The sequence below is a fragment of the Lactuca virosa genome, chromosome 6 (assembly GCF_052849685.1).
Source record: "Lactuca virosa cultivar CGN04683 chromosome 6, Lactuca_virosa_CGN04683_v6, whole genome shotgun sequence".
NCBI classification, from domain to species: Eukaryota; Viridiplantae; Streptophyta; class Magnoliopsida; order Asterales; family Asteraceae; genus Lactuca; species Lactuca virosa.
In genome coordinates, this window is record NC_136431.1 from 108,877,674 (window position 1) to 108,903,946 (window position 26,273).

Below are 26,273 nucleotides of genomic sequence, written 5' to 3' on the forward strand. Positions count from 1 at the left end.
TACAAAAAATCGCTTTTTATAGGTTGGAACTGGTTTCACTAAAACCGGTTCAAATAATAAACTGCGGTTTGACTTTAAACCGGACAGTTTCAACCAAACCCGTTCCTAAATCGGATCGGATCGGTTTTCAAAATGATTTAAGTTGTTTTTTTGTGGATCTCCAAGATCAATGCACACAAGAAGAATAATTGACATTGAAATTGCAACTCTTCCAATATAAATTAGTTTCATACCATTAAATATTTCTACAAGTATCCCAATATGGATTGAGCTTCTTTACTAGTTTGTTAGAGAGTGGCCACAAATCAACATTGGAATTAAAACACGTATGTCACATCTACTCAAATTCAAATCCTAGACCATTCCCACAAATATAGGGCAACTCTAAATAAATTTAAGACCACATAAATACAAAAAGAACATATACACCTTTTAATTCATCAAACAACTAGTTATATAGATATAGTTGAACATTCAACATAGACCATAAACTACAAGAACACATATCATATTTTTAATCAAATTTCATGTTCAACAATAACAAAATGATAATAATACATGCACAAATAAGTTTCAAACAACAAATTGAACCCCAAAACAATCCACAAACTCAAGTTTCTTACACATTGATATAACTAAAAGCCACAACCACCATTTTAATCAATACTCTTCATCATCATCAGCACCATCATCATCAACACCTTCAGCACCAACCTCCTCATAATCTTTCTCAAGAGCTGCAAGATCTTCACGAGCTTCTGAAAACTCACCTTCCTCCATTCCTTCACCAACATACCAATGAACAAACGCCCTCTTGGCATACATAAGGTCAAACTTATGGTCAATGCGTGAAAACACTTCAGCAACAGCTGTGTTGTTGCTTATCATGCAAACGGCTCTTTGAACTTTAGCAAGATCACCCCCTGGAACAACTGTTGGTGGTTGGTAATTGATTCCACACTTGAAACCAGTTGGGCACCTGAAAATTTAACACAAAAGTTTCTTGATTTTCTCATGAATATTCTAATGAAATCTTGAATATCATAAGATGACCAATTTTTTAGCATTTTTCACAAAATACCACCTACCCATTTCGCAAAATTCGATTTTTAGTGAAATGGCATCATCAAATAATGATTTTTATAGTGGGGAACATTCATAAAGCAATCTTGCAAAAAAAACACTTTGAAAAGTGTATTTCATGAAATGGGAGATAAAATATCAGAAGGTGACCATTTTAGCAATTAATCTTAAGAAGAAACACAATTAATGTAAACAAATATGTATTTAGGGTTGATTTCAGGTAAAAAAAAATCAACCCTAACCCAACCTATTTAATTAAACAGGTTGGGTTGAAAGATCTCAACCCAACCTGGTAATTTTGGGTTAGGTATAATTTAACTTTAACCATGGTTAATTAATTAATTACTTACCAGTCAACAAACTGAACAGTTCTTTTGGTTTTAATGGTGGCAACAGCAGCATTAACATCTTTAGGGACAACATCACCACGATACATCAAACAACAAGCCATATACTTTCCATGCCTTGGATCACATTTAGCCATCATGCTTGCAGGTTCAAACACTGCATTTGTGATTTCAGGAACTGATAATTGCTCATGGTATGCTTTTTCAGCTGAGATCACAGGGGCATATGAGGAAAGCATGAAATGGATACGTGGGTATGGGACAAGATTTGTTTGAAACTCTGTGATGTCAACGTTAATTGCTCCATCAAAACGTAGGGAGGTTGTTAAAGATGATATGATTTGAGAGATTAATCTGTTTAAGTTGGTGTATGTAGGTCTCTCAATGTCTAATGATCTTCTACAGATGTCATAAATGGCTTCATTGTCCAAAAGCACAGCAACATCTGTGTGTTCTAGAAGAGAGTGTGTAGAGAGAACACTGTTGTAGGGCTCCACAACTGCAGTTGACACCTGTAAAAGGGTATTTTGGTCAAGAAACGAAAAGGGTTTGATAAAGATTGGATTTTTAGCATACCCTGTTGGGGAAAAAGGGTTAGGGTTATTACCTGAGGAGAAGGGTAGATAGTGAAACCGAGCTTTGACTTTTTTCCATAGTCAACAGACAAGCGTTCCAACAACAAAGATCCCAAACCAGAACCAGTACCTCCACCAACAGCATTGAACACTAAGAAGCCTTGCAACCCAGTGCAGTTATCTGCTAGCTTTCTTACTCGGTCAAGGCAAAGGTCAACAATCTCCTTTCCCACTGAAAGAAAGTTAGTCAAACTAAGTCAAACCCAAAGAAATCAAGATAGTGTTAAACACAAAGTAATTGGAGAAACTGGAGAAAGGGGGGATTGGAGAAAGACAAAGTAATTGTAGATTTGAAACCCTAGAATGGTGGAAGTACCTGTGTAATGACCCCTAGCGAAGTTATTAGCAGCATCTTCTTTTCCTGAAATAAGTTGTTCAGGGTGGAAGAGTTGGCGATAAGATCCTGTCCTGACTTCATCAATGACAGTTGGTTCAAGATCAAGAAATATTGCTCTTGGCACATGCTTTCCAGCACTGGTTTCACTGAAGAACGTGTTGAAGGCATCATGACCAACACCCACTGTAGTGTCACTGCAAATGAGATGAATTTGTTAGATCTGGGTGATTAAAATAATCATAAAACTTCTGATGGTTGTTAGGTTTTCGAGTTCTAGCATCATTGTTTGAATAAGCAGAAACCAATCCATTCTTGTTTTAAGTAGTTCAGTTGAGAAACGTGATCCACAATTTGTGTTTAATTCGATCGATTGCGTATTGTTTCAGCGAGAAAAGAAATTGGGGAAATCAATTTAGTACTGATTTTAGATCATGGAAGTCAAATGGAAATCAAACACAAAATCTAACCAGATCTCTTCATCAGTCGCGTAGAATTTATGAATTCAAAACAAAAAATGGATCTCCAGACTCCAATCAATGACCCCCAATTAATAAAGTAAGCAATTGACGAATCATTTTTGGTTTTATGCGAGATCCCAAGTTTCAAAATACACATTAATGGATTCAGATCCACAACTGTATCACCCAATTAGGGTTCAAATCGTATTGACATGGAATCTATGCGCCGTGTTAGTAAATCTACGAAGAGACTGAGATTCATATTATAACCACGAAGGGTAAAATTATCGAAAACGAAGATTTGAAAAAGAATCAGTGTCGGGATTGTGTAACGACACTAGATAAAGTTGCAGATGCTTATGGAAACATAAAAATTAATATAAATTTACCTGGGCATCATGCCATCGGGCTGGATACCATGTTCGAGGCAGTAGAGCTCCCAACAAGAATTACCTACTTGAATTCCAGCTTGACCTATGTGTATGCTTATTATTTCCCTCATCTCTCTGTATCTGAAGTGATGTGAGAAGAAAGTTTTTCTTTGTTTCTTCTTGAAAAATGAAAACCTCTTCTAGTTTTTGCTGTGCAGAACAATTGACCTAATCAAGACTTATAGAAGAAAAGAGAGCGAGTGTACGTATTGATACACTAGCTGTCTCTATAATTATGGAATTGATGCTTTTTGTTTTATAATTACTGTTTTTCTTGGGGGGTTAATGTTTCAAAATGACCACAAATAATTGGTAATGTAAATCGGTAACATTTATTTTGCGTGTATAAATAGAGAAATAGACCGGTCTATGTCAATCCATCTTAAGGTTAATCCCCCTCAATGTTTTAAATGATATGAATGGTGACACTCTTACAATGTCAAATCTCAATATTTTTCAAAATCCGACTTAAAACGATAATTTTATATACATAAAAAATCAAATAATTATAGATTTATATAAAATATATAATGTTTTTAAAGGAGTAATATCAACACTTAATAACAAAAAGTTATGAAATACACAATGGTTTCATTTCCAATTTGAAAAAAAAAATTGCATAAGAACGCGCTTTGTTTGACCCGCATAGGCACACGTCATACCTAACATCACATCCATAAAGCTTTTTCAGACGGTGTAGCCACGTCTTGCACCATGATATGTCTTGGTGTGTGCCATGATCGTGTTGCACTTAAAATATTTTATGTGTGATATAGTTTGAAGTGTGAACTCTATACAATAAATTCTTATCACAAGTGCAAAGTTTTTCTTTTAATGTTTTCATTATATTGTTATAGTAAATTCCAACCCGATAAAATCTTATGCAATCTTATATGGTGTTCATAAGTACCTCAAGTATGAAAGTTATTTATGTTCATTAGAGTTCACATTCATGTTTAATGCGGGTATAATCTTAGATGAAATTTTGCAACATTGTATATTATGTTGGATGAAAAATCGGTTTATCTTGGTTGAAATTTATTTTAATAGTGTTATGAAAAGTAAAAAAGAAATTTATTTATCTATTATACACAATTAAATGATTAGTGGCGTAATGATTAAATTCAGGATTATTTGTGATATTTTATCATCTAAGCACTATTTTCATACAAATTAAAAATGTGATGATTTTGATTTTCTTTTAGCAAGTGAAAATAAAAGGCATCAATTGATAAATTGACATGGAATCAATTTTGGAGATTGTTTTTTAAAATTTGATTATTTGATTTATAAAGATTTGATGATGATAATGTGTGTCTTTTATTTTTTATATTTAGGTTGCGTTTGGTGCACTAGCTGAAAAGCTAGTTGATGGATAAAAAGCTAGCTGATAAGCTAGCCAATAAAAAAAATGTTTGGTAAGAACTAGCTAATAAGCTAGCTGAAAGATATAAAATTACACAAAATGACATTTTCCAAAATAAGTTTTTTATAATTAATTAAGGGTATATTTGGAAAGTTTGTAAAAAAGCTCCCGAAAAGCTATTCCAAGTAGCTTTTTAAAAACTAGCTTAAAAGTTAGCTTATAAGCTAGCTTTTTGGCTTACCAAACATGACAACTTAAAAAAACTCGAAAAATAAACTAGCTTTTCTGCTAGCTGTGACGCGCCAAACGCGATCTTATTTTTGGAGACCGTTTACTAAAATTTGACTGATTTACCATAAGTTTAATTCGTAGTGAAAATCTTATGGTACGATAGGCATAACCTCATGGATATGAGTCATATGACATAACATTAAAAAAAAGTTTGTTATAACTTTATATCTTTTAAAAGAACGTCAAGATGTATGATAATTTGTATCTATGTGTGACATTGTAATTGTGTTTTTGTTAAACTTTTTGAATATACAATCCTTGCACACGACAATGGTCTTGCGTACATATGCTTTTCATTATTTGTCAAAAACGTTTATTTCATTAAATTTCATATTCTCTTATTTAAAACATAAATGAATATAAAAAATTAAAAAAAGTAAATCGTTTTATGTATAGAATGGTCCTTTACCATTGTCAATCCCGACTAATTCTCGAGACACTTGTATAAAACATATATTTAGAGTAAATTACACGGATGGTCCCTGTGATTTGGGTTAGTTTGCAAGTTTGGTCCTTAATTTTTTTAACTTGGACTGTCATTAAGGTTTGATTTTGTTGTGTTATTGGTCCCTGAACGACTTAAAATAACCAATATACTCTTCTCTATTATTTTAATTGTTTTATTTTAACTTATTAAAAGAAATTGTAAAAAAAATTATTTAATATGGGTCCCACCCCTAACCCTTGTAAATGAAAACAATTGGAGGTCGGTTGGAAGTCTCAATCATACATCGTGCTTAGTCCTTCGTATGCCTCTCTCATTCTTCTTCTCCGGCAGTAGCTGTCACACCCCCAAACCGGAACGGCGGAAACGTTCGGGGCGGAGGACGTCATGTATAGTATCACAAGAATTGAATCATAGCAATCAAAGTAACAACAACCACTGTATTGATAATATAGCGTTTACATTGTATTTGAATCACATATGATTGACTCCAAGTCGTTTTGAAAAGTGTCAACATTAAAGTTGGTGAGTTCATAAGCATTTGTATTTAGAAAGTATGTTCTTTGTTCCTTGAAAACCTTAGTTTGTTCTTCCAGAAAATCCTATATTTTCTGATGTAATGAAATGTATGTTATGCTGATTTGTACTTATAAAAGTAATGTATTACTGTGGTGTATGTATGCAACTCTGTTTGTATGTATGCCCCTAGTTAAACGTTCTTTCAGAAAAGTATGTTCTGTACTAGAAAATAGTATGTTGTTCTGGTATTTAGTGACTCTTGTTGTACTTGTATTTAGTGACCTGACCCATACCTGTTTCCCCATATGATTACTTAGTGTATACAGGTTATATATAACCAAGATCGAATAAGTAGTAGACTGTGTGAATCTGCTCTAAGCCCACAACCAAACAAGGAACAGGAAATAAAGCGAAAATCACCCATTCTACTACCTATCGGATCTTATATATATGTCACCCTGATGTATAAACTAAGGGATCATAAACTCAGCATTATAGGTCTCTTCTGTATGTATGTTCATGTTTCTAAAACCGTAGTGTAGTGTTTATACTGTAGTAGTGTCCATAGTGTCAGTAGTGTCTGTAGTGTCTGGAATCCACAAGAAGTAGTGTAAAATAGTGTATTGTAGTTTGATTAATCATCAAAACATTTATATGAATGATTTCCCAAAAATGTAAATGTATTGTACTAGGAAAATAGTGTAAAGAAGATTTAATATTAAAACAAAAATTTTGACGTAGTGTTAATCCTGTAAACCTTGTTTATACTATTGTAAGTTTCATATAACCATGCTAATATGACCTACTGGCCTCTACGGCGTTCTTCAGGCGTCAGTATTTTATGACATTTGTCACCCCCAGACATGCCTGCCTAACTGTAGCTAGCAGTTTGGGTTGGAATTGTCAGTCCCGTATAGATCTATACACAAACCTCACGCTCTCCATCCGGGAGACTCTGGCTATAATTTATAGGACTTGAACTTGTACCCTGGTGGGTACCCGAAGTAGTGCCTCACAACCCTATATTAACTAGTTTACGTATAGTGTTATAGTGTTCTCTTGTAATTGAAACTGTATGTATTACCTTGTATCGTAAAATAATTATGCTTAAATAATTATTTTAGTAGTGTATCCTTGTATTAGTGAAATAGAGTAGTATTTCATAAACTATATCTATTATAGTTTATATAATTGTTTCTGTGTAGTGTCCTTGAACTTTGTAAAATAATGTTGCATTTTCCCCAAAATATACTTTTAGTAGTTTGTATGTATGTTATTGTATCGTTTCTTGAACTTAGAAAAATAGTGTATTGATTCACAAACTATACCTATTATAGTTTAAATGTATGTATGGTATGCAATGAAAGTCTTAGTAATTTAACAGTTTGAATAACACGATAAGACGATGAGATAAGTACCTTTTTTGCTCGACATGTTACAAAAGGTTTAAAACTTTATTATATTCATATATGTAGAAGGCATATATATATATATATATATATATATATATATATATATATATATATATATATATGTAACATCTGGATTTCCAGGTATCATAATTTAAGTATTTACCTTTGAGTCAAGAAGAGGGACTCGACGAGTTGACGCCTAAACTCGTCGAGTAGGATCGCGACTGATGACTAGTATTAATGAGTGGACTCGACGAGTCGGCGAGTCGACTCGACGAGTCCGCGCTGTTGGCAGAAACCCTAAATCTTTGGGCTTGAGCCCTATTTAAAGGCACTTATGGCCTTCAATTGCGGCTACCCTTCCAGAAGAGAGAACCCTAGCGAGTTTGAGTGTGTAGAGTGAGAGGAAGAGCTATCTTGAGCTTTTTGGTGTGATTTTGCAAAGGAGGAGAGAGTTCCAACAAGAAGGGCCAGAGGAGGTTGTTGTTCTGAGTTAGTCAAGCAAGGAGCTTCATTCTGAGCTACCAAATCGAACCCCTCTTCTTCCCTATTGTGTAGATTCCATTTTTGGGGTTAGGGCTTGAATCACTTCATTTTTGGGGTCTTGAATGCATCAAATCCCTCTTCCTAGTTGTGTTATAGATCTGGACCTTTCTAGGTCCAGAGAGCCAGAAAGTATGAAGCTTTAGTCGAGTAATCATAGGGTTTTGAAGCTAGGAAGTATTAATGGGGTTTCTATGGTATATAATGCAAGATACACCATGCATGGACACCAAGTTCAGACCTTTACATGACTTTTGAGTACTAGAAGGCCATATCTATAAGTTAGAGAAACAGATCTGACCTCAGAAGGTCAAATGAGTGTTGCCATGGAGGAAACTCGCCGAGTCCATAAGAGGACTCGAAGAGTCGGATCGGGTTGCCCCGCGATTCGTGATCAGTGGTAACCCGTCAAGTGATAGGTTAACTCAACGAGTCGAGTGAGGCCTTAGGAGGATTCTGAGGACACGCATGGACTCGCCGAGTCACCTGAGTGCACTCGGCGAGTCTGGTCAAAGTTGGACCGTTGACTGGAGTTGACTTCAGTTGACCTCAGGGTTTGGTCAAACTGATTCAAGTGAGGCCATGGATGGGTAGAATGGTCTTCTACCCATTCTTTAGAGATGAGAATATAAGAGAGTATTGATTAGAGATATTATCATTTTGATAGGCGGAGGCTAGATCGAGGATATCGAGCACGAGAGTTTACTAGACATCATACGAGGTGAGTCTTCTCACTATACATTACCTAGAGTGGTATTTATATGTAGACTGGAGGGTCTTATGTGTTATGTGTATGATTAAGATTATGTCCATTATGTTATGTGTATGCTATGTGTTATATTGACCGGACCGGAGGGTCCAATGACTTATGAGGCCAAAGGGTCCTCGATTAGACCGGACCGGAGGGTCCAACGATTTAGACCGGACCGAAGGGTCCAACGAGCTAGACCGGAACGGAGGGTCCACCGAGCTACAGGACTGGAGGGTCTCGCTGAGACACATCGACCGAAGGGTCGTACCGAGTTATAGCCTCGAGTGGCGTATGTGCTGTATGTGGTATTTTGGGGAACTCACTAAGCATTTATGCTTACCGTGTTATGTGATATGTGTTTCAAGTACCAGCGAGGATCACGGGAAGGCGCCGGCATGATCTGTACACACTGATGGAGTATTATGTATTTGAGATTCTGGGATATGTTTTATGTGATGACATTTGATACACATGAGATTTTGAGAATATTATATGAGTTTTATTGTGTTTGAAAAATGAAAAATTGTTTTATAACTTACGTTGTTACAAGTTGGTATCAGAGCCTTGGTTTGAGGGATTCGGATGCACCTTAGGGCGTATCTGAACTCAAACTGAGGATTTGAGAAAAAATTTCATAAAAGAAACAATTTTTCTAAAAAGAGTAAAAGATTTTGAGAAAAGCATAACGGAGCAATGTGTACGATTAGCCAGCGCCCGAACGGTGATTTCCCAAAATACCCTTACATTATGTGTTATTAGATATTATGTGATGTGTTATGCATGCTAGAGTAGGCTAGGCATTCATATTTAGGACTAGAGTGGCCTGATTTGTGATGCCTTAGCCTAGGAGATTACTGGTACTATGAGGTACTTCGAGAGTGAGTAGGTAGCAACGAGGAGCTTATGAGAGGTCTACTGGAGGGTAGCCTATGTTTAGCGAGATATAGAGTACTTGTGATCTGGGATCCTAGGAGGAGGACTTGGGGTGAATACCGATGCGGTGTGGAAGGTAGTATAGGGCCCGTACTACTGAAAACACCGGATCAGTGAGCAGTCCAAGTAAGAATCCTTAGGATGTTGAGGAACAAGTAGGGTTGAGTGATCGAGTGCGAGTATACTCGAGCGAGTCTCTGATTTCTTTTGTGTTGTGTTTCAGAGACATCATGGTGGGTACGCGCCACAACCCAGGAGGCAGTGGTACCAGTGGTATCAGTGATGAGGAGATTCGTAGGTTGATTCACGAGGAGGTGGCCGCAGCCATTCGAGTTGGGATACCAGAGATGTTTGGGTTTATCAAGACCACGTTGATTGAGACATTTGACGAGCGGTATGCTGCTCTTACCGAGGCTGCTGTTGTTGCAGCCGTCGCCGCTGCCAGGCCACAGGGGGGTGACTCGTTGCTGTACCGGGAGTTCAACAACACGAAGCCACCAGAGTTTGACGGGACTCAGGATCCGATAGCCGCGATGAGATGGATCTATAACATTGAGGGATGCTTCTACACATGTTCTTGTCCGGAGCATCTGAGGGTACGGTTCGCGCTGAACCAGCTTCGCTTGGGAGCAAAGGATTGGCGGAAGTTTGTGACGGCTGATTTCACTTTTGCAGAGATTACAGCGGTGACCTGGGAGAGGTTCACCACCATGTTTCGAGATGAGTATGTTCCCCTGGTGGAGAGGGAACGTTTAGCCCAAGAGTTCTTGTCCCTCAAAAAGGGAACTGAGTCGGTGACAATGATTACGAGGATGTTTCATGAGAGGGCGTTGTTTTGCCCTGAGCATGTGTCTACTGAGCAGGCACGTATGAGCCGATATTTGAGCATACTGAGGAGAGACATCCATGAGTTCGTGGCGAACTCGACATATCGGACATTTGCCGAGCTCCAGGCCTATAATTCTGAATTCCCATAACTTTCCAGACCTAATCACATATAGAACCATTCCAAAGCACAATCACAAGGGTCTTTTCTACCATCCACACTGAAAACATCCCTTTATGGCCCTAAACCTTCCAACCGATAATTCATTACACAGATTCCTAAATCCATAACCTTCTGAGGTAAGATCTTGCATATATATATATATATATATATATATATATATATATATATATATATATATATATATATATATATATATATACCCTCACTTCTAACGCGAGTCTCGACCAAAAAACCAACTCGGTGCATAACTCCAAACCTAATATTTAAAGATTACACTTGCATTACCTGCAATCTTCGGCTTCACGACATCCATTCACTAAACTGGGATATAAGAATCCCCAAACCACTATTGATACTACCAGTCTCACACTTGGTCCAGCCACCAGGTTTATAAGAGAACCACATAAACCAGGAATTCTCAGTACTCCAACCGCAATCCGTCCCCTATCGGGATACTTCTGAATCCGGGAACCCATTGGTCTATTCTCAGGTATCTTTCCCCAAGACTGGGGAGCATTCAATCATTAACCAACCCCTAGTCCCTTGACTGAAGACACCACCAAAACATGTAGAAAGGATACTCAAAACATATCGATCGCAAACTTCATCCAAATCCAAATTCATAAGACGTACAGGTGCACCCCCACCTAGCAATCACTTGATACATTCTTAAGAATTTTATAATTCGAGACTTCATAACCGACTCCCAGCCTTGATAATCAAACCCCTAATAACAGCTTGAGAACAAACGGGATTTTTAATGTATATGCTTCGCAAATACTTTCTGATACCTGACTGATACTCCCAACAACCCTTAACGGTTCCCTTTATCCAAACCAGCTGATTTGCGAGTATCCCGACTTCCATCGACGTGCCAATACCGAAAGAACCACAAGCAGGAGAAATGAGATATCATGATTACTGGGCCCACAGCCCATAAACACCCCTCTCGGCAACAATTCATAAATTTACTACAATGCACATAATTAGGGAACCCAAGACCTCAACCAAACAGTGAAGAAATAACAAAGTTCAATTGAAATGACAAACCTCAATCATTAACATAAGACATCCCCATGAATGATCGGAACAAGACCCCACACCTTGAATGAGACTGAATAGATTCCACCAATATGCATCTAGCTCAAGAATACCAGGTGATCCTGAATGCTACCAAAACTTGAGCCTACTACAAACCAAAATTCCACACCACCATTGAGGGTAAACATACCCAAAGACCAAAGGAACATAAAACATACTGAACTTGATGATAGGTTGTTACATTTCTTAAACTTCAGCTGTCACCACTTGAAACTTTTGGAGAATCTCCGTTGAATGATGAACGAAATGACCAATGATCGAGGACGCATTGACATTAGATCTAATGAACCAAAACTTGCGCGGAGCTGAATCTACTAAATTATGAAACTGATTCCCTAATCAACCTCTACCCAAGCTAGACTATAATTAGAAATCCATATAACGAGCTGACAAATTCCTCGACAACCGATACTCAACTTGAGTGATCCCAGCGGCTCCTCGTCTATTCATATGTACTCCCAAAAGGAACCAATAGCTGTAACGAGCCCTTGACAAACCAATTTCTACTAAGGGGAAACTCATGTGTCTCCTGAACACATACATCCAATCTCCATCTACTATATACCCCTGCCTTGACCAAATCCTAAACCAAAATTCCACATACCCGCACTGCAGATCCCTACGAGCCATTCTTCCAACACTACGAACTCGCACAGATCGATGATCCTCCGAGCAGAATACCTAGTTCTCCCCCACTTAGGGTTCGAACTATACTTACTAGTGTTGTAACCAAACCATATCTTAAACCGGATCTACCAAGTACAAACCATCCCTGACTCTTGGAATGTATAAAACGCGCAAGATGAAGACCTCAGAAAATTTTCCAATCACAACTACCTTAACATTAAGGATTTCATGCAAATGCATAAGCAAAACACCAACTTACTATCCAAAACATACATTCTTCGCCTGCAATCCCGATCGTCAAACCAGTACCTGACCTGTCCATATTCAAATAACACAGACCCCTGATCGTATCACAAAGCATTTGTACTACATTAATCCTATTGCGCACTCCCGCGTTGGCATGTAATGTATTACTGTGCTGTATGTATGCAACTCTGTTTGTATGTATGCCCCTAGTTAAACGTTCTTTTAGAAAAGTATGTTCTGTACTAGAAAATAGTATGTTGTTCTGGTATTTAGTGACTCTTGTTGTACTTGTATTTAGTGACCTGACCCATACCTGTTTCCCCATATGATTACTTAGTGTATACAGGTTATATATAACCAAGATCGAATAAGTAGTAGACTGTGTGAATCTGCTCTAAGCCCACAACCAAACAAGGAACAGGAAATAAAGCGAAAATCACCCATTCTACTACCTATCGGATCTTATATATATGTCACCCTGATGTATAAACTAAGGGATCATAAACTCAGCATTATAGGTCTCTTCTGTATGTATGTTCATGTTTCTAAAACCGTAGTGTAGTGTTTATACTGTAGTAGTGTCCGTAGTGTCAGTAGTGTCTGTAGTGTCTGGAATCCACCAGAAGTAGTGTAAAATAGTGTATTGTAGTTTGATTAATCATCAAAACATTTATATGAATGATTTCCCAAAAATGTAAATGTATTGTACTAGGAAAATAGTGTAAAGAAGATTTAATATTAAAACAAAAATTTTGACGTAGTGTTAATCCTGTAAACCTTGTTTATACTATTGTGAGTTTCATATAACCATGCTAATATGACCTACTGGCCTCTACGGCGTTCTTCAGGCGTCAGTATTTTATGACATTTGTCACCCCCAGACATGCCTGCCTAACTGTAGCTAGCAGTTTGGGTTGGAATTGTCAGTCCCGTATAGATCTATACACAAACCTCACGCTCTCCATCCGGGAGACTCTGGCTATAATTTATAGGACTTAAACTTGTACCCTGGTGGGTACCCGAAGTAGTGCCTCACAACCCTATATTAACTAGTTTACGTATAGTGTTATAGTGTTCTCTTGTAATTGAAACTGTATGTATTACCTTGTATCGTAAAATAATTATGCTTAAATAATTATTTTAGTAGTGTATCCTTGTATTAGTGAAATAGAGTAGTATTCCATAAACTATACCTATTATAGTTTATATAATTGTTTCTGTGTAGTGTCCTTGAACTTTGTAAAATAATGTTGCGTTTTCCCCAAAATATACTTTTAGTAGTTTGTATGTATGTTATTGTATCGTTTCTTGAACTTAGAAAAATAGTGTATTGATTCACAAACTATACCTATTATAGTTTAAATGTATGTATGGTATGCAATGAAAGTCTTAGTAATTTAACAGTTTGAATAACACGATAAGACGATGAGATAAGTACCTTTTTTGCTCGACATGTTACAAAAGGTTTAAAACTTTATTATATTCATATATGTAGAAGGCATATATATATATATATATATATATATATATATATATATATATATATATATATATATATATATGTAACATCCGGATTTCCAGGTATCATAATTTAAGTATTTACCTTTGAGTCAAGAAGAGGGACTCGACGAGTTGACGCCTAAACTCGTCGAGTAGGATCGCGACTGATGACTAGGATTAATGAGTGGACTCGACGACTCGACGAGTCTGCGCTGTTGGCAGAAACCCTAAATCTTTGGGCCCGAGCCCTATTTAAAGGCACTTATGGCCTTCAATTGCGGCTACCCTTCCAGAAGAGAGAACCCTAGCGAGTTTGAGTGTGTAGAGTGAGAGGAAGAGCTATCTTGAGCTTTTTGGTGTGATTTTGCAAAGGAGGAGAAGAGTTCCAGCAAGAAGGACCAGAGGAGGTTGTTGTTCTGAGTTAGTCAAGCAAGGAGCTTCATTCTGAGGTACCAAATCGAACCCCTCTTCTTCCCTATTGTGTAGATTCCATTTTTGGGGTTAGGGCTTGGATCACTTCATTTTTGGGGTCTTGAATGCATCAAATCCCTCTTCCTATTTGTGTTATAGATCTGGACCTTTCTAGGTCCAGAGAGCCAGAAAGTATGAAGCTTTAGTCGAGTAATCATAGGATTTTGAAGCTAGGAAGAATTAATGGGGTTTCTATGGTATATAATGCAAGATACACCATGCATGGACACCAAGTTCAGACCTTTACGTGACTTTTGAGTACTAGAAGGCCAGATCTATAAGTTAGAGAAACAGATCTGACCTCAGAAGGTCAAATGAGTGTTGCCATGGAGGAAACTCGTCGAGTCCATAAGAGGACTCGACGAGTCGGATCGGGTTGCCCCGCGATTCGTGATCAGTGGTAACCCGTCGAGTGAGAGGTTAACTCGACGAGTCGAGTGAGGCTTTAGGAGGATTCTGAGGACACGGATGGACTAGCCGAGTCACCTGAGTGCACTCGGCGAGTCTGGTCAAAGTTGGACCGTTGACTGGAGTTGACTTCAGTTGACCTCCGGGTTTGGTCAAACTGATTCAAGTGAGGCCATGGATGGGTAGAATGGTCTTCTACCCATTCTTTAGAGATGAGAATATAAGAGAGTATTGATTAGAGATATTATCATTTTGATAGGCGGAGGCTAGATCGAGGATATCGAGCACGAGAGTTTACTAGACATCATACGAGGTGAGTCTTCTCACTATACATTACCTAGAGTGGTATTTATATGTAGACCGGAGGGTCTTATGTGTTATGTGTATGATTGAGATTATGTGCATTATGTTATGTGTATGCTATGTGTTATATGATGGGTTTTGAGCATTCTAACACTCATATGGTGTACATGCAACCCTAGAAACCTTGGATCTATGTTTGACTAAGATACATGCAAATAATTATTTTTCCAAGGTTCTTATCCTAACTAGCATGGCATGGGATACTTGAATCAAATAAAACTAGTAGAATTACTTACCTTGTAGTAGTAGTTGATTGCTTGGAGTTTGAGAGCCTAGCACCAATAATGTGGATGCCTCAAATGGAAGTCACAAATCACCACAAACTTGGAAACTTGAGAGAATAGTCACAAACTTCTTGAAATCGACCCTCTTGGTTTACACACATCAACTAGTCTTATTTCAAGAACCAAAGCCTCCTTTATATAGTGTGGTGGATTAGGGTTACATCCATGTAAAGCCTAATACCCATGTCTTTTCATTTCCATGCGATCCATGGGTTAAAGCTCCATGGAGTATCCATGGACTTTCCATGCAAGCCTAGCCCATTCCAAATAAGCATTAGCCCACACTATATAAATACAAGAGCCCATATTTAATTAGTCATACTTTTGATCTCTAAATTAATTATAGATCAACACTAATTAAATAATATGATTTTATATTAATATATTAGAACTTATAATATATTAATAAATCATAACTTATACTATTCTCAAAAGATTATCCGTAAATTGTTCGGGTGAAGTGCAACTCAAATGGACCATGTCGGGTCGGGTCAAGTACATACCAAATATAGTTATGGACTTAGACACTATCTCCAATAGTCTCCCACTTGGATAAGTCTAATAACTATAGTTGCAAGTATGACTTTAGGAACCGATCAACAATAGTAGCTCTTAAAACTCTATTGAACTATGAAGCGCCATTTTAGATAAGTGATCATATAATCCTCTGTTCTAGATATCAGCCGGACAAATACATGGAACATGGTCTTGCTTATTGTCCAGCATTTGTTTCCCGATTTCCGATTTGTTTGACATAGAACTTAACTGAACACATCAATTTAGTTCTGACCGGGCCCGGTACATAGGTCAAAACAAAATCATCGAGGGGCCCAGATATCGCTTCTAATTCTAGAAGAAACAGATAAACTTCAACTCATATGTTTGCTCTACTACTTGTTGAATTACACACAAAAGCACGGTTTATAACATCGAGTTACCAATGCGTTTTCGTGCAATCAATGCATAACTAACTCATAGGCAACAAATCATATCTCTAGGTTTGAAGACTTATATGATATTACCGTCTCACGATCACTCGAGATAAATTTCATGAAGTGATACAAGTGAGTGTGGGTTGAATCCAATACTCAAAACTTATGAGCACTCATGAGTGTTGTAGCCCCGCTTTGTCTAACATCTTAGACCTCTACAAGCCAACCCATGACAGTCTTGATTCATATCTACTTCCAACATATGACCGACTGTGGAGAGTTTGAATAATATGATATAAACCATAACATAATTATTCTGGAAGTCAAAACATGCAAAAAGAAATAATAGTAAACGATTGACAAGAGATAGCAACACTTTACTCATAAATAACAGCATTTATTTATCATCAAATGTCAATTACATTTTACAAATTTCAAGATTATCCAACTACTAAAACTAATATCATCCTTCAGCTCTATGCTCCGAGCATGCTGGAGATGCTTAGCCCGAGTCAGTCCCTTCGTGAGGGGATCTGCTGGGTTCTCATCCGATGATACCCTCTTTGCCACGAGGATTCCTTCTTCTATTCGATGTCTGATGAAGTGATATTTTCTATCAATGTGTCTGGATCTCCCATGATCTCTTGGTTCCTTGGCTAAGGCAACCGCACTATTGCTGTCACAGAAAATCTCCATTGGCTCCTTTATAGCTGGTACAACTCCAAGGTCTCCGATGAAGTTCTTTAGCCATATAGCCTCCTTTGCTGCCTCGCTTGCTGCTATATACTCTGATTCACAAGTGGAATCAGCCACTGTCTCCTGCTTGGAACTTTTCGAAGTAATTGCCCCTCCGTTTAGAGTAAAGACCCAGCCCGACTGAGAGCGGAAATTATCCCTGTCAGTCTGAAAGCTAGCATCACTGTACCCTACAACTCTCAAGTCCTCACTGCCACCGAGGGTAAGGACCCAGTCCTTAGTCCTCCGTAGGTACTTGAGGATATTCTTTACCGCAGTCCAGTGTGCTTTGCCAGGGTTCCCCTGATACCTGCTAACCATGCTCAAAGCAAAGGCTACATCAGGTCGAGTACACATCATAGCATACATGATCGATCCTACAGCTGAAGAATAAGGTATTGGACTCATTTCTGCTATCTCAGCCTCAGTACTAGGGCTTTGTGTCTTACTCAATCTGGCGTTACTCTGGATGGGTAACTCTCCTTTCTTGGAGTTATTCATGTTGAATCTTTTCAACACTTTGTCCACATAGGTGCTTTGACTAAGTCCAATTAGTCTTTTACTCCTGTTTCTCAAAATCCTTTTCCCTAGGATATAGGCAGCTTCTCCAAGGTCCTTCATAGCAAAACACTTCTCAAGCCAGGACTTTACTTCCTGCAGGGTTGGGATGTCATTTCCTATGAGTAGTATGTCATCCACATACAATACCAAAAAGCTGACTATACTCCCACTAGCCTTGATATAGACACAAGATTCATCTTCACTCCTTGAAAAGCCAAATTCTTTGACTTTCTCATCAAAGCAAAGATTCCATCTGCGAGGTGCCTGTTTTAATCCATAAATGGATTTCTCGAGCTTACACACTCTACTGGGGTACTATGTACTGACAAAACCCTCTGGCTGAACCATGTAAACATCTTCAGCCAACTTTCCATTAAGGAAAGCGGTTTTGACATCCATTTGCCATATTTCATAATCATGAAATGCAGCAATGGCTAACAGAACCCTAATAGACTTAATCTTGGCCACTGGTGAAAAGGTCTCATCATAATCAACTCCCAGAGTTTGAGAATAACCCTTTGCAACCAGTCGTGCCTTATAAGTGTGTACATTACCATCCATGTCGGTCTTCTTCTTGAAGATCCATTTGCACCCAACTATCTTACGATCAGGTACATTGTCAACCAAGTTCCAAACTTGATTGTCATACATGGACTGTATCTCGCTATCCATAGCCTCTTTCCATTTAGCAGCCTCAGGGCCTGCCATGGCTTCCGTGTAGCTGTTAGGCTCATCCAGATTTACCAGTGTGTTATCACTGATAAGTGTCTCACCTTCTGCAGTAATATGAAAACCATAATAATGCTCAGGTGCATTCCTAACTCTGGTGGAACGCCTCAGAGGTATAGATTATTCAGTCGGCTCAATAGGAGTTTCCTCCTCAGGTTGAGGGCTAGGGTTTGAGGTTCCTTCACCACTTGACTCTTGAATTTCCTCAAGGTCAATTTGCCTCCCACTGTCTCCTTGGCTCATGAATTCTCTCTCTCGAAAGAATCCTCTTCTTGCTACAAAGATCACATTATCACTGGGTCTGTAGAAGATGTAACCAAAGGATTTCTGTGGGTAGCCGATGAAAATACACCTTTCGCTTCGGGGTTCGAGCTTATCGTGAGTCTCGCGTCTCACGAAAGCCTCGCAACCCCAAATCTTGATGTGGTCTAGATTGGGAACTTTTCCAGTCCACAACTCGTGAGGTGTTTTGCCAACCTTCTTTGTAAGGACTTGATTAAGGATATGGGCGGCAGTCTCTAAGGCATACCCCCAAAATGAGATTGGTAGCGAAGCTCGACTCATCATGGAACGAACCATGTCCAACAAGGTCCGATTGCGCCTCTCAGCTACACCATTCAACTATGGTGTCCTAGGAGGTGTCAATTGTGAGACAATCCCACATTCCTTAAGATGGTCAAGGAACTCAGTACTAAGATACTCACCACCACGATCGGATCGAAGCATCTTAATGTTCCTGCCCAACTGATTCTCCACTTCTTGCTTAAACTCTTTGAATTTCTCAAAGGTTTCTGACTTATGCTTGATTAGGTAGACATATCCATATCTACTAAAATCATCAGTAAAAGTCACATAGAACCGATTAGCATCTCTTGTGGCGGTTCTGAAGGGTCCACACACATCCGTGTGTATGAGGTCCAACAAACCTTTACCCCTAGCACAAGTGCCAGTAAAAGGTGACTTTGTCATTTTACCAAGCAAACAAGATTCACAACTATCATCTGACTTTAGGTCAAATGACTCCAAGACTCCATCCTTTTGGAGTTGGCCAATGCGTTTCTTGCTTACATGTCCAAGACGACAATGCCATAAGGATGCTTTATCTAAGCTAGTGGAAGAGTTAATACACAATACATTATTTCCTAGATTATCTACAACAGATACAGTTTCATACACACCATCACAAGGTAATGCTTTAAAATAAAGAACATTATTAAAGAAAGCATCAATACTACCATTATTATTATCAAAATAAAAGGTAAAACCTTGTTTATACAGTGCATGAAAGGAAATAACATTTCTTGCCATTTCTGGCGAATAATAACATTTATTCAAATCTAATGTAAACCCACTATTTAGCACTAAGGAATAAACTCCTATCTTGGTGACAGGTGAAGCTTTCCTGTTTCCCATGATCAAGTTTATCTTTCCCTGCTCCACATTCTCACTTCTTTTGAGTCCCTGCAAATCACAACATATGTGAATACCACAACATGTATCAAGGACCCAAGACTTAGAATGAGGTGAGTTATTAGACAATATAGTGTATATACCTGCATGGTTGGGTTTTACTTTCCCATCCTTCAAATCTTGCTGGTACTTTGGGCAGTTTCGCTTCCAGTGCGACTTTTCATGGCAATAGAAGCATTCAGCCTGATTAGGGTTAGCAGAAGGAGTGACAAAACCTTTCTTGGTTTTGCTTGAAGAGGAGCCTTCAAGGGTCTTACCCTTGGTACCCTTAGAAGGGTTCTTTCTCTTCTTCCCTTTGCCATGCCCGATTGCCAAGACATTGGCCGTAGTTGGAGTAGGAGTAGGAGTAGTAACAACCGACTTACCCTTTATACCACTTTCGGCGGTCTTCAAGAGTCCTTGAAGTTTGCTGAGGGTGACTTCTTCCTTGTTCATGTGATATGTCATGCGGAATTGATCATAACACGATGGCAAGGAGTGCAAAATGATGTCTATTGCTAACTCCTCAGGGAAGTTCACATTCAGCTTCAGTAAACGGTCCACATACCTTTGCATTTTCTGCATGTGGCCCGTGATGGGTTCACCATCCTTCATTCGGGTTGTTATCATGGAGGAGATTATTTCATATCGCTCTTGACGAGCACTTTGATGGTAGCGGTCCATCAAGTCCTGGTTCATCTCAAAAGGATAATAGTCCTCATAGGACTTTTGGAGCTCGGCTGTCATGGTGGCCATCATGATGCATGCCACTTTTGTAGCATCTCTTTCATGTACCTCATATTCAGCAAGCTCTTCAGGAGTAGCAGTTGGCTCGGGTACCTTCAGCTCCTTGTCGAGAACATATTCTTTGCTCTCATACCGAGTGACCATCCTGATGTTTCTGATCCAATCTGTAAAGTTGGACCCATCAAAGATGACTCTCCCACAAAGATTCATGAGAGAGAAGGAGCTAGTAGGGTTTGATCCAGAAGCATTGTTATTGGAAGACATCTGAAAAGAAGAGGGAATAGATTAGATTAGATATAGAGATAGTCCTTAACAAAACACCCAAATGTAATATTAAGGCTAGGACCCAACACAATATTTTATAACTTAGAAGAGGGATGTCGTAATCTAAGCAATAAGATATTTGAAGGTAGGTGAATGACGATTCACCAATTTCCACCATGAAAAACGAAATATTTAATTAGGTTTTAATTGGTTTAGAAACTCCTAGATTCTTTGAGATTCATTGAACTTTCTTCAATGGCATGTTTCAATCTCGAGTGTGCCCTTCAAGTTTTGTGACTGGGATGCCGAGGATCACAAAACAAGGTGTGAAGTAACCATGAAAATTACTTGGTACCCTTAATGTATTACCCCTCAATCGATGTGTCGGTTAACCACACACGCTCCATCGATACTATGATAAACATTAAGTCACCCTTTACCTACCTTGTTAAGTTCAAGTTAGTGTGCCGGTTAACCACACACGCTCCACTAACGACTTAAACAAAGTGTAAAGTGTAATTTCATGGATTAGCACCTTATTCACATTTTCCTAAAATAACTAAGATTGGGAATTCAATAAAGTTTAGTTACTTTAGTATTATCATTATACTTTTAATGAGAATTTATAAGTCCTTGTCCTACCCGTTCGGCTAACGACCCTCCACCGATCAAGGAAGCGGTGGGTGAGAGTGGACACCCATTAAGTTGTCATTTTATAGGCAACAACCTTATACCCCCCTTATAGACCGGCTTCGTGAATGAGGCGTACTAGCGGTAAGACGACTTGATCTTATACATATATAAATATTATTAAACTTATAATATTATAAAGTATAAGGGTTGAATTTTAACTTTTAAAATTCTAGGGGTTGGAACTAAAGTTTTTAATATGACTTTACATGTTCCAAAACTTGAGGGCAAGTTTTGTAAACTTTCAAAACTTTTCATTTCTCATAACTTATGAGTTAATGGTTATTAAAAATGAAGACTCTTCATTTTTTGTAACCTATGTGTTCTTTTAATGGTTATTTATAAATGTGACTTTTGGTTATCCATAACTTAAGAACTAGTTATAGACTCCATTAAAACACATAAAGATCAAGAATTAATCTAATCAATTATTAGCACATAATTTCTATGATCTTCTAAACTCATATGTTTATGAATGTTCATATCAAAAATTTCAAGAATCGTAAGTACATATACAAAACTTGAAATTTTGATACGAGCTTTTGAACAAAACTTCGATTTTCAAGTTTTTTTTGTTTTTTTGTTTTTTTTTTTTTTTTTGCATCAAGTATCAAATAAACAAACCTGGCTCTGATACCACTGTTGGGTTTTGAGCATTCTAACACTCATATGGTGTACATGCAACCCTAGAAACCTTGGATCTATGTTTAACTAAGATACATGCAAATAATTATTTTTCCAAGGTTCTTATCCTAACTAGCATGGCATGGGATACTTGAATCAAATAAAACTAGTAGAATTACTTACCTTGTAGTAGTAGTTGATTGCTTGGAGTTTGAGAGCCTAGCACCAATAATATGGATGCCTCAAATGGAAGTCACAAATCACCACAAACTTGGAAACTTGAGAGAATAGTCACAAACTTCTTGAAATCGACCCTCTTGGTTTACACACATCAACTAGTCTTATTTCAAGAACCAAAGCCTCCTTTATATAGTGTGGTGGATTAGGGTTACATCCATGTAAACCCTAATACCCATGCCTTTTCATTTCCATGAGATCCATGGGTTAAAGCACCATGGAGTATCCATAGACTTTCCATGCAAGCCTACCCCATTCCAAATAAGCATTAGCCCACACTATATAAATAAAAGAGCCCATATTTAATTAGTCATACTTTTGATCTCTAAATTAATTCTAAATTAATTATAGATCAACACTAATTAAATAATATGATTTTATATTAATATATTAGAACTTATAATATATTAATAAATCATAACTTATACTATTCTCAAAAGATTATCCGTAAATTGTTCGGGTGAAGTGCAACTCAAATGGACCATGTCGGGTCGGGTCAAGTACATACCAAATATAGTTATGGACTTAGACACTATCTCCAACATTATATTGACCGGACCGGAGGGTCCAACGACTTATGAGGCCAAAGGGTCCTCGATTAGACCGGACCGGAGGGTCCAACGATTTAGACTGGACCGAAGGGTCCAACGAGGTAGACCGGACCGGAGGGTCCAACGAGATACGAGACTGGAGGGTCTCGCTGAGACACATCGACCGGAGGGTCGTACCGAGTTGTAGCCTCGAGTGGCGTATGTGCTGTATGTGGTATTTTGGGGAACTCACTAAGCATTTATGCTTACCGTGTTATGTGATATGTGTTTCAGGTACCAACGAGGATCACGGGAAGGCGCCGGCATGATCTGTATACACTGATGGAGTATTATGTATTTGAGATTCTGGGATATGTTTTATGTGATGACATTTGATACACATGAGATTTTGAGAATATTATATGAGTTTTATTGTGTTTGAAAAATGAAAAATTGTTTTATAACTTACGTTGTTACAAGTTGGTATCAGAGCCTTGGTTTGAGGGATTCGGATGCACCTTAGGGCGTATCTGAACTCAAACTGAGGATTTGAGAAAAAATTTCATAAAAGAAACAATTTTTCTAAAAAGAGTAAAAGATTTTGAGAAAAGCAGAACGGAGCAATGTGTACGATCAGCCAGCGCCCGAACGGTGATTTCCCAAAATACCCTTACATTATGTGTTATTAGATATTATGTGATGTGCTATGCATGCTAGAGTAGGCTAGGCATTCATATTTAGGACTAGAGTGGCCTGATTTGTGATGCCTTAGCCTAGGAGATTACTGGTACTATGAGGTACTTCGAGAGTGAGTAGGTAGCAACGAGGAGCTTATGAGAGGTCTACTGGAGGGTAGCCTATGTTTAGCAAGATATAGAGTACTTGTGATCTGGGATCCTAGGAGGAGGACTTGGGGTGAATACCGATGCGGTGTGGAAGGTAGTATAGGGCCCGTACTACTGAAAACACCGGATCAGTGAGCAGTTCAAGTAAGAATCCTTAGGATGTTGAGGAACAAGTAGGGTTGAGTGATTGAGTGCGAGTATACTCGAGCGAGTCTCTGATTTCTTTTGTGTTGTGTTTCAGAGACATCATGGTGGGTACGCACAACAACCCAGGAGGCAGTGGTACCAGTGGTATCAGTGATGAGGAGATTCGTAGGTTGATTCACGAGGAGGTGGCCGCAACCATTCGAGCTGAGATACCAGAGATGTTTGGGTCTATCAAGACCACGTTGATTGAGACATTTGACGAGCGGTATGCTGCTCTTACCGAGGCTGCTGTTGCTGCAGCCGTCGCCGCTGCCAGGCCACAGGGGGGTGACTCGTTGCTGTACCGGGAGTTCAGCAACACGAAGCCACCAGAGTTTAACGGGACTCAGGATCCGATAGCCGCGATGAGATGGATCTATGACATTGAGGGATGCTTCTACACATGTTCTTGTCCGGAGCATCTGAGCTTGGGAGCGAAGGATTGGTGGAAGTTTGTGACGGCTGATTTCACTTCTGCAGAGATTACAGCGGTGACCTAGGAGAGGTTCACCACCATGTTTCGAGATGAGTATGTTCCCCCGGTGGAGAGGGAACGTTTAGCCTAGGAGTTCTTGTCCCTCAAACAGGGAACTGAGTCGGTGACAGCGATTACGAGGATGTTTCATGAGAGGGCGTTGTTTTGCCCTGAGCATGTATCTACTGAGCAGGCACGTATGAGCCGATATCTGAGCATACCGAGGAGAGGCATCCGTGAGTTCGTGGCGAACTCGACATACCGGACATTTTCCGAGCTCCAGGCGAATGCCCGGAAGAGGGAGATTGAGCTAGAGACTCAGGCCAGGGAGGAGGTCGAGTCTCAGAGGAGGGATAGGCGACAGGCACAGTCTCAGCCGGCAGCCAAGCGGGCAAAGCCCGCTGATTCGAGATCTGGAGGTCCGAAGGGCCGCACTTGCGGGAAGTGCGACAAGAGCCATGAGGGAGTGTGCAGAGCAGGGGTGTGCTACAAGTGTGGCAAGGAGGGGCATTTCGCGAGGGATTGACCCAAGGGGTTTACAGTTTGCTTTCACTGCAACCAGACTGGCCATCGGAAGGCTGAGTGCCCACAACTACTTCAGGGATCAGCACAGGGATCTGCACCTGCTGCTAGAGTTACCGAGGCCCGGCCAGCGAAGGCCGAGGCACCGAAGGCTCGCGGGAGAGCCTTTCAGCTGACAGCGGAGGAGGTCCACGCAGCACCCGATGTCGTGGCTGGTATGTATTCTTTCATTTATTTATATTGAGTTTGACATTTTGTGCTTATATGGTGGTATGCATAGGTACTTTTCTTGTGAGTTTTGTACCTGCTTTGGTGTTATTCAACTCGGGTGCGAGTCGATCTTTCGTGTCATTAGCATTTAGTTAGCACATCAGTATCCGACGAGAGGCGTTGAGTCGACCTCTACGAGTTTCTATAGATGACGAGCGAGCGGTGTATGCTACTAATGTGATTCGAGGATGTGTACTCGAGATTTTCGATGTTGAGTTCCCGATAGATCTGATACCGATTGCGATGGGGGATGTTTGTGTCATCGTGGGCATGGACTGGTTAAGCCGATTCGGAGCTGTTACCGACTGTGAGCGTCAGTTGGTGACCATACGAGACCCTAGAGGGGGAGTACTTACGGTGTATGGCGAGGGTACCTGATCTGAGTCAGCATTTTGTTCGGCTGCCAGAGCGAGACAGAGTCTACAGCAGGGCTGTAGAGGTTTTGTAGCCTATGTGATGGATACACGAGTTGCCGTAGAGAGGTCGAGTACTGTCGGTGAGGTACCGATAGTGCGAGAGTTTCCGGATGTTTTCCCCGAGGAGTTGCCGGGTGTGCCTCCCGAGAGGCAGGTGGAGTTTTGCATCGATTTGGTTCCGGGGGCAGCGCCTATTGCCAAGGCACCCTATCGCCTTGCGCTACCGGAGATGCAGGAGTTATCCTCACAGCTTCAGGAGCTGTTGGGGAAGGGATTCATCCGACCGAGTAGCTCGCCGTGGGGAGCGCCGATCCTTTTCGTCAAGAAAAAGGATGGTTCACACCGGATGTGCATCGATTATCGGGAGTTGAACAAGTTGACGGTCAAGAACCGTTATCCACTACCGAGGATCGACGATCTGTTCGATCAGTTGCAGGGAGCATCTTGGTTTTCCAAGATAGACTTGAGGTCTGGATATCACCAGATGAGGGTGCGTGATGA

At 39.5% G+C, this 26,273-nt stretch overlaps 1 protein-coding gene across 2 annotated transcripts; it reads right to left on the minus strand.

The window, feature by feature from the left end:
- Positions 1-492: 492 nt before the first annotated feature.
- On the minus strand, positions 493-3,505 carry LOC145119327 (tubulin alpha-1 chain). Of its 2 annotated transcripts, XM_079054978.1 has the most exons (6): positions 3,250-3,505; positions 2,382-2,596; positions 2,038-2,237; positions 1,434-1,942; positions 857-979; positions 493-774 (listed from the first exon to the last, which is right to left on the minus strand). In XM_079054978.1, exons 1-6 carry the CDS (start codon positions 3,360-3,362, stop codon positions 657-659), a joined length of 1,278 nt encoding a protein of 425 aa, XP_078911104.1. In that variant the 5' UTR covers positions 3,363-3,505; the 3' UTR covers positions 493-656. The 2 variants fall into 2 exon arrangements, with proteins under 2 accessions (XP_078911104.1, XP_078911103.1); XM_079054977.1 differs by having other exon boundaries at positions 493-979; positions 3,250-3,498.
- Positions 3,506-26,273: the final 22,768 nt, after the last annotated feature.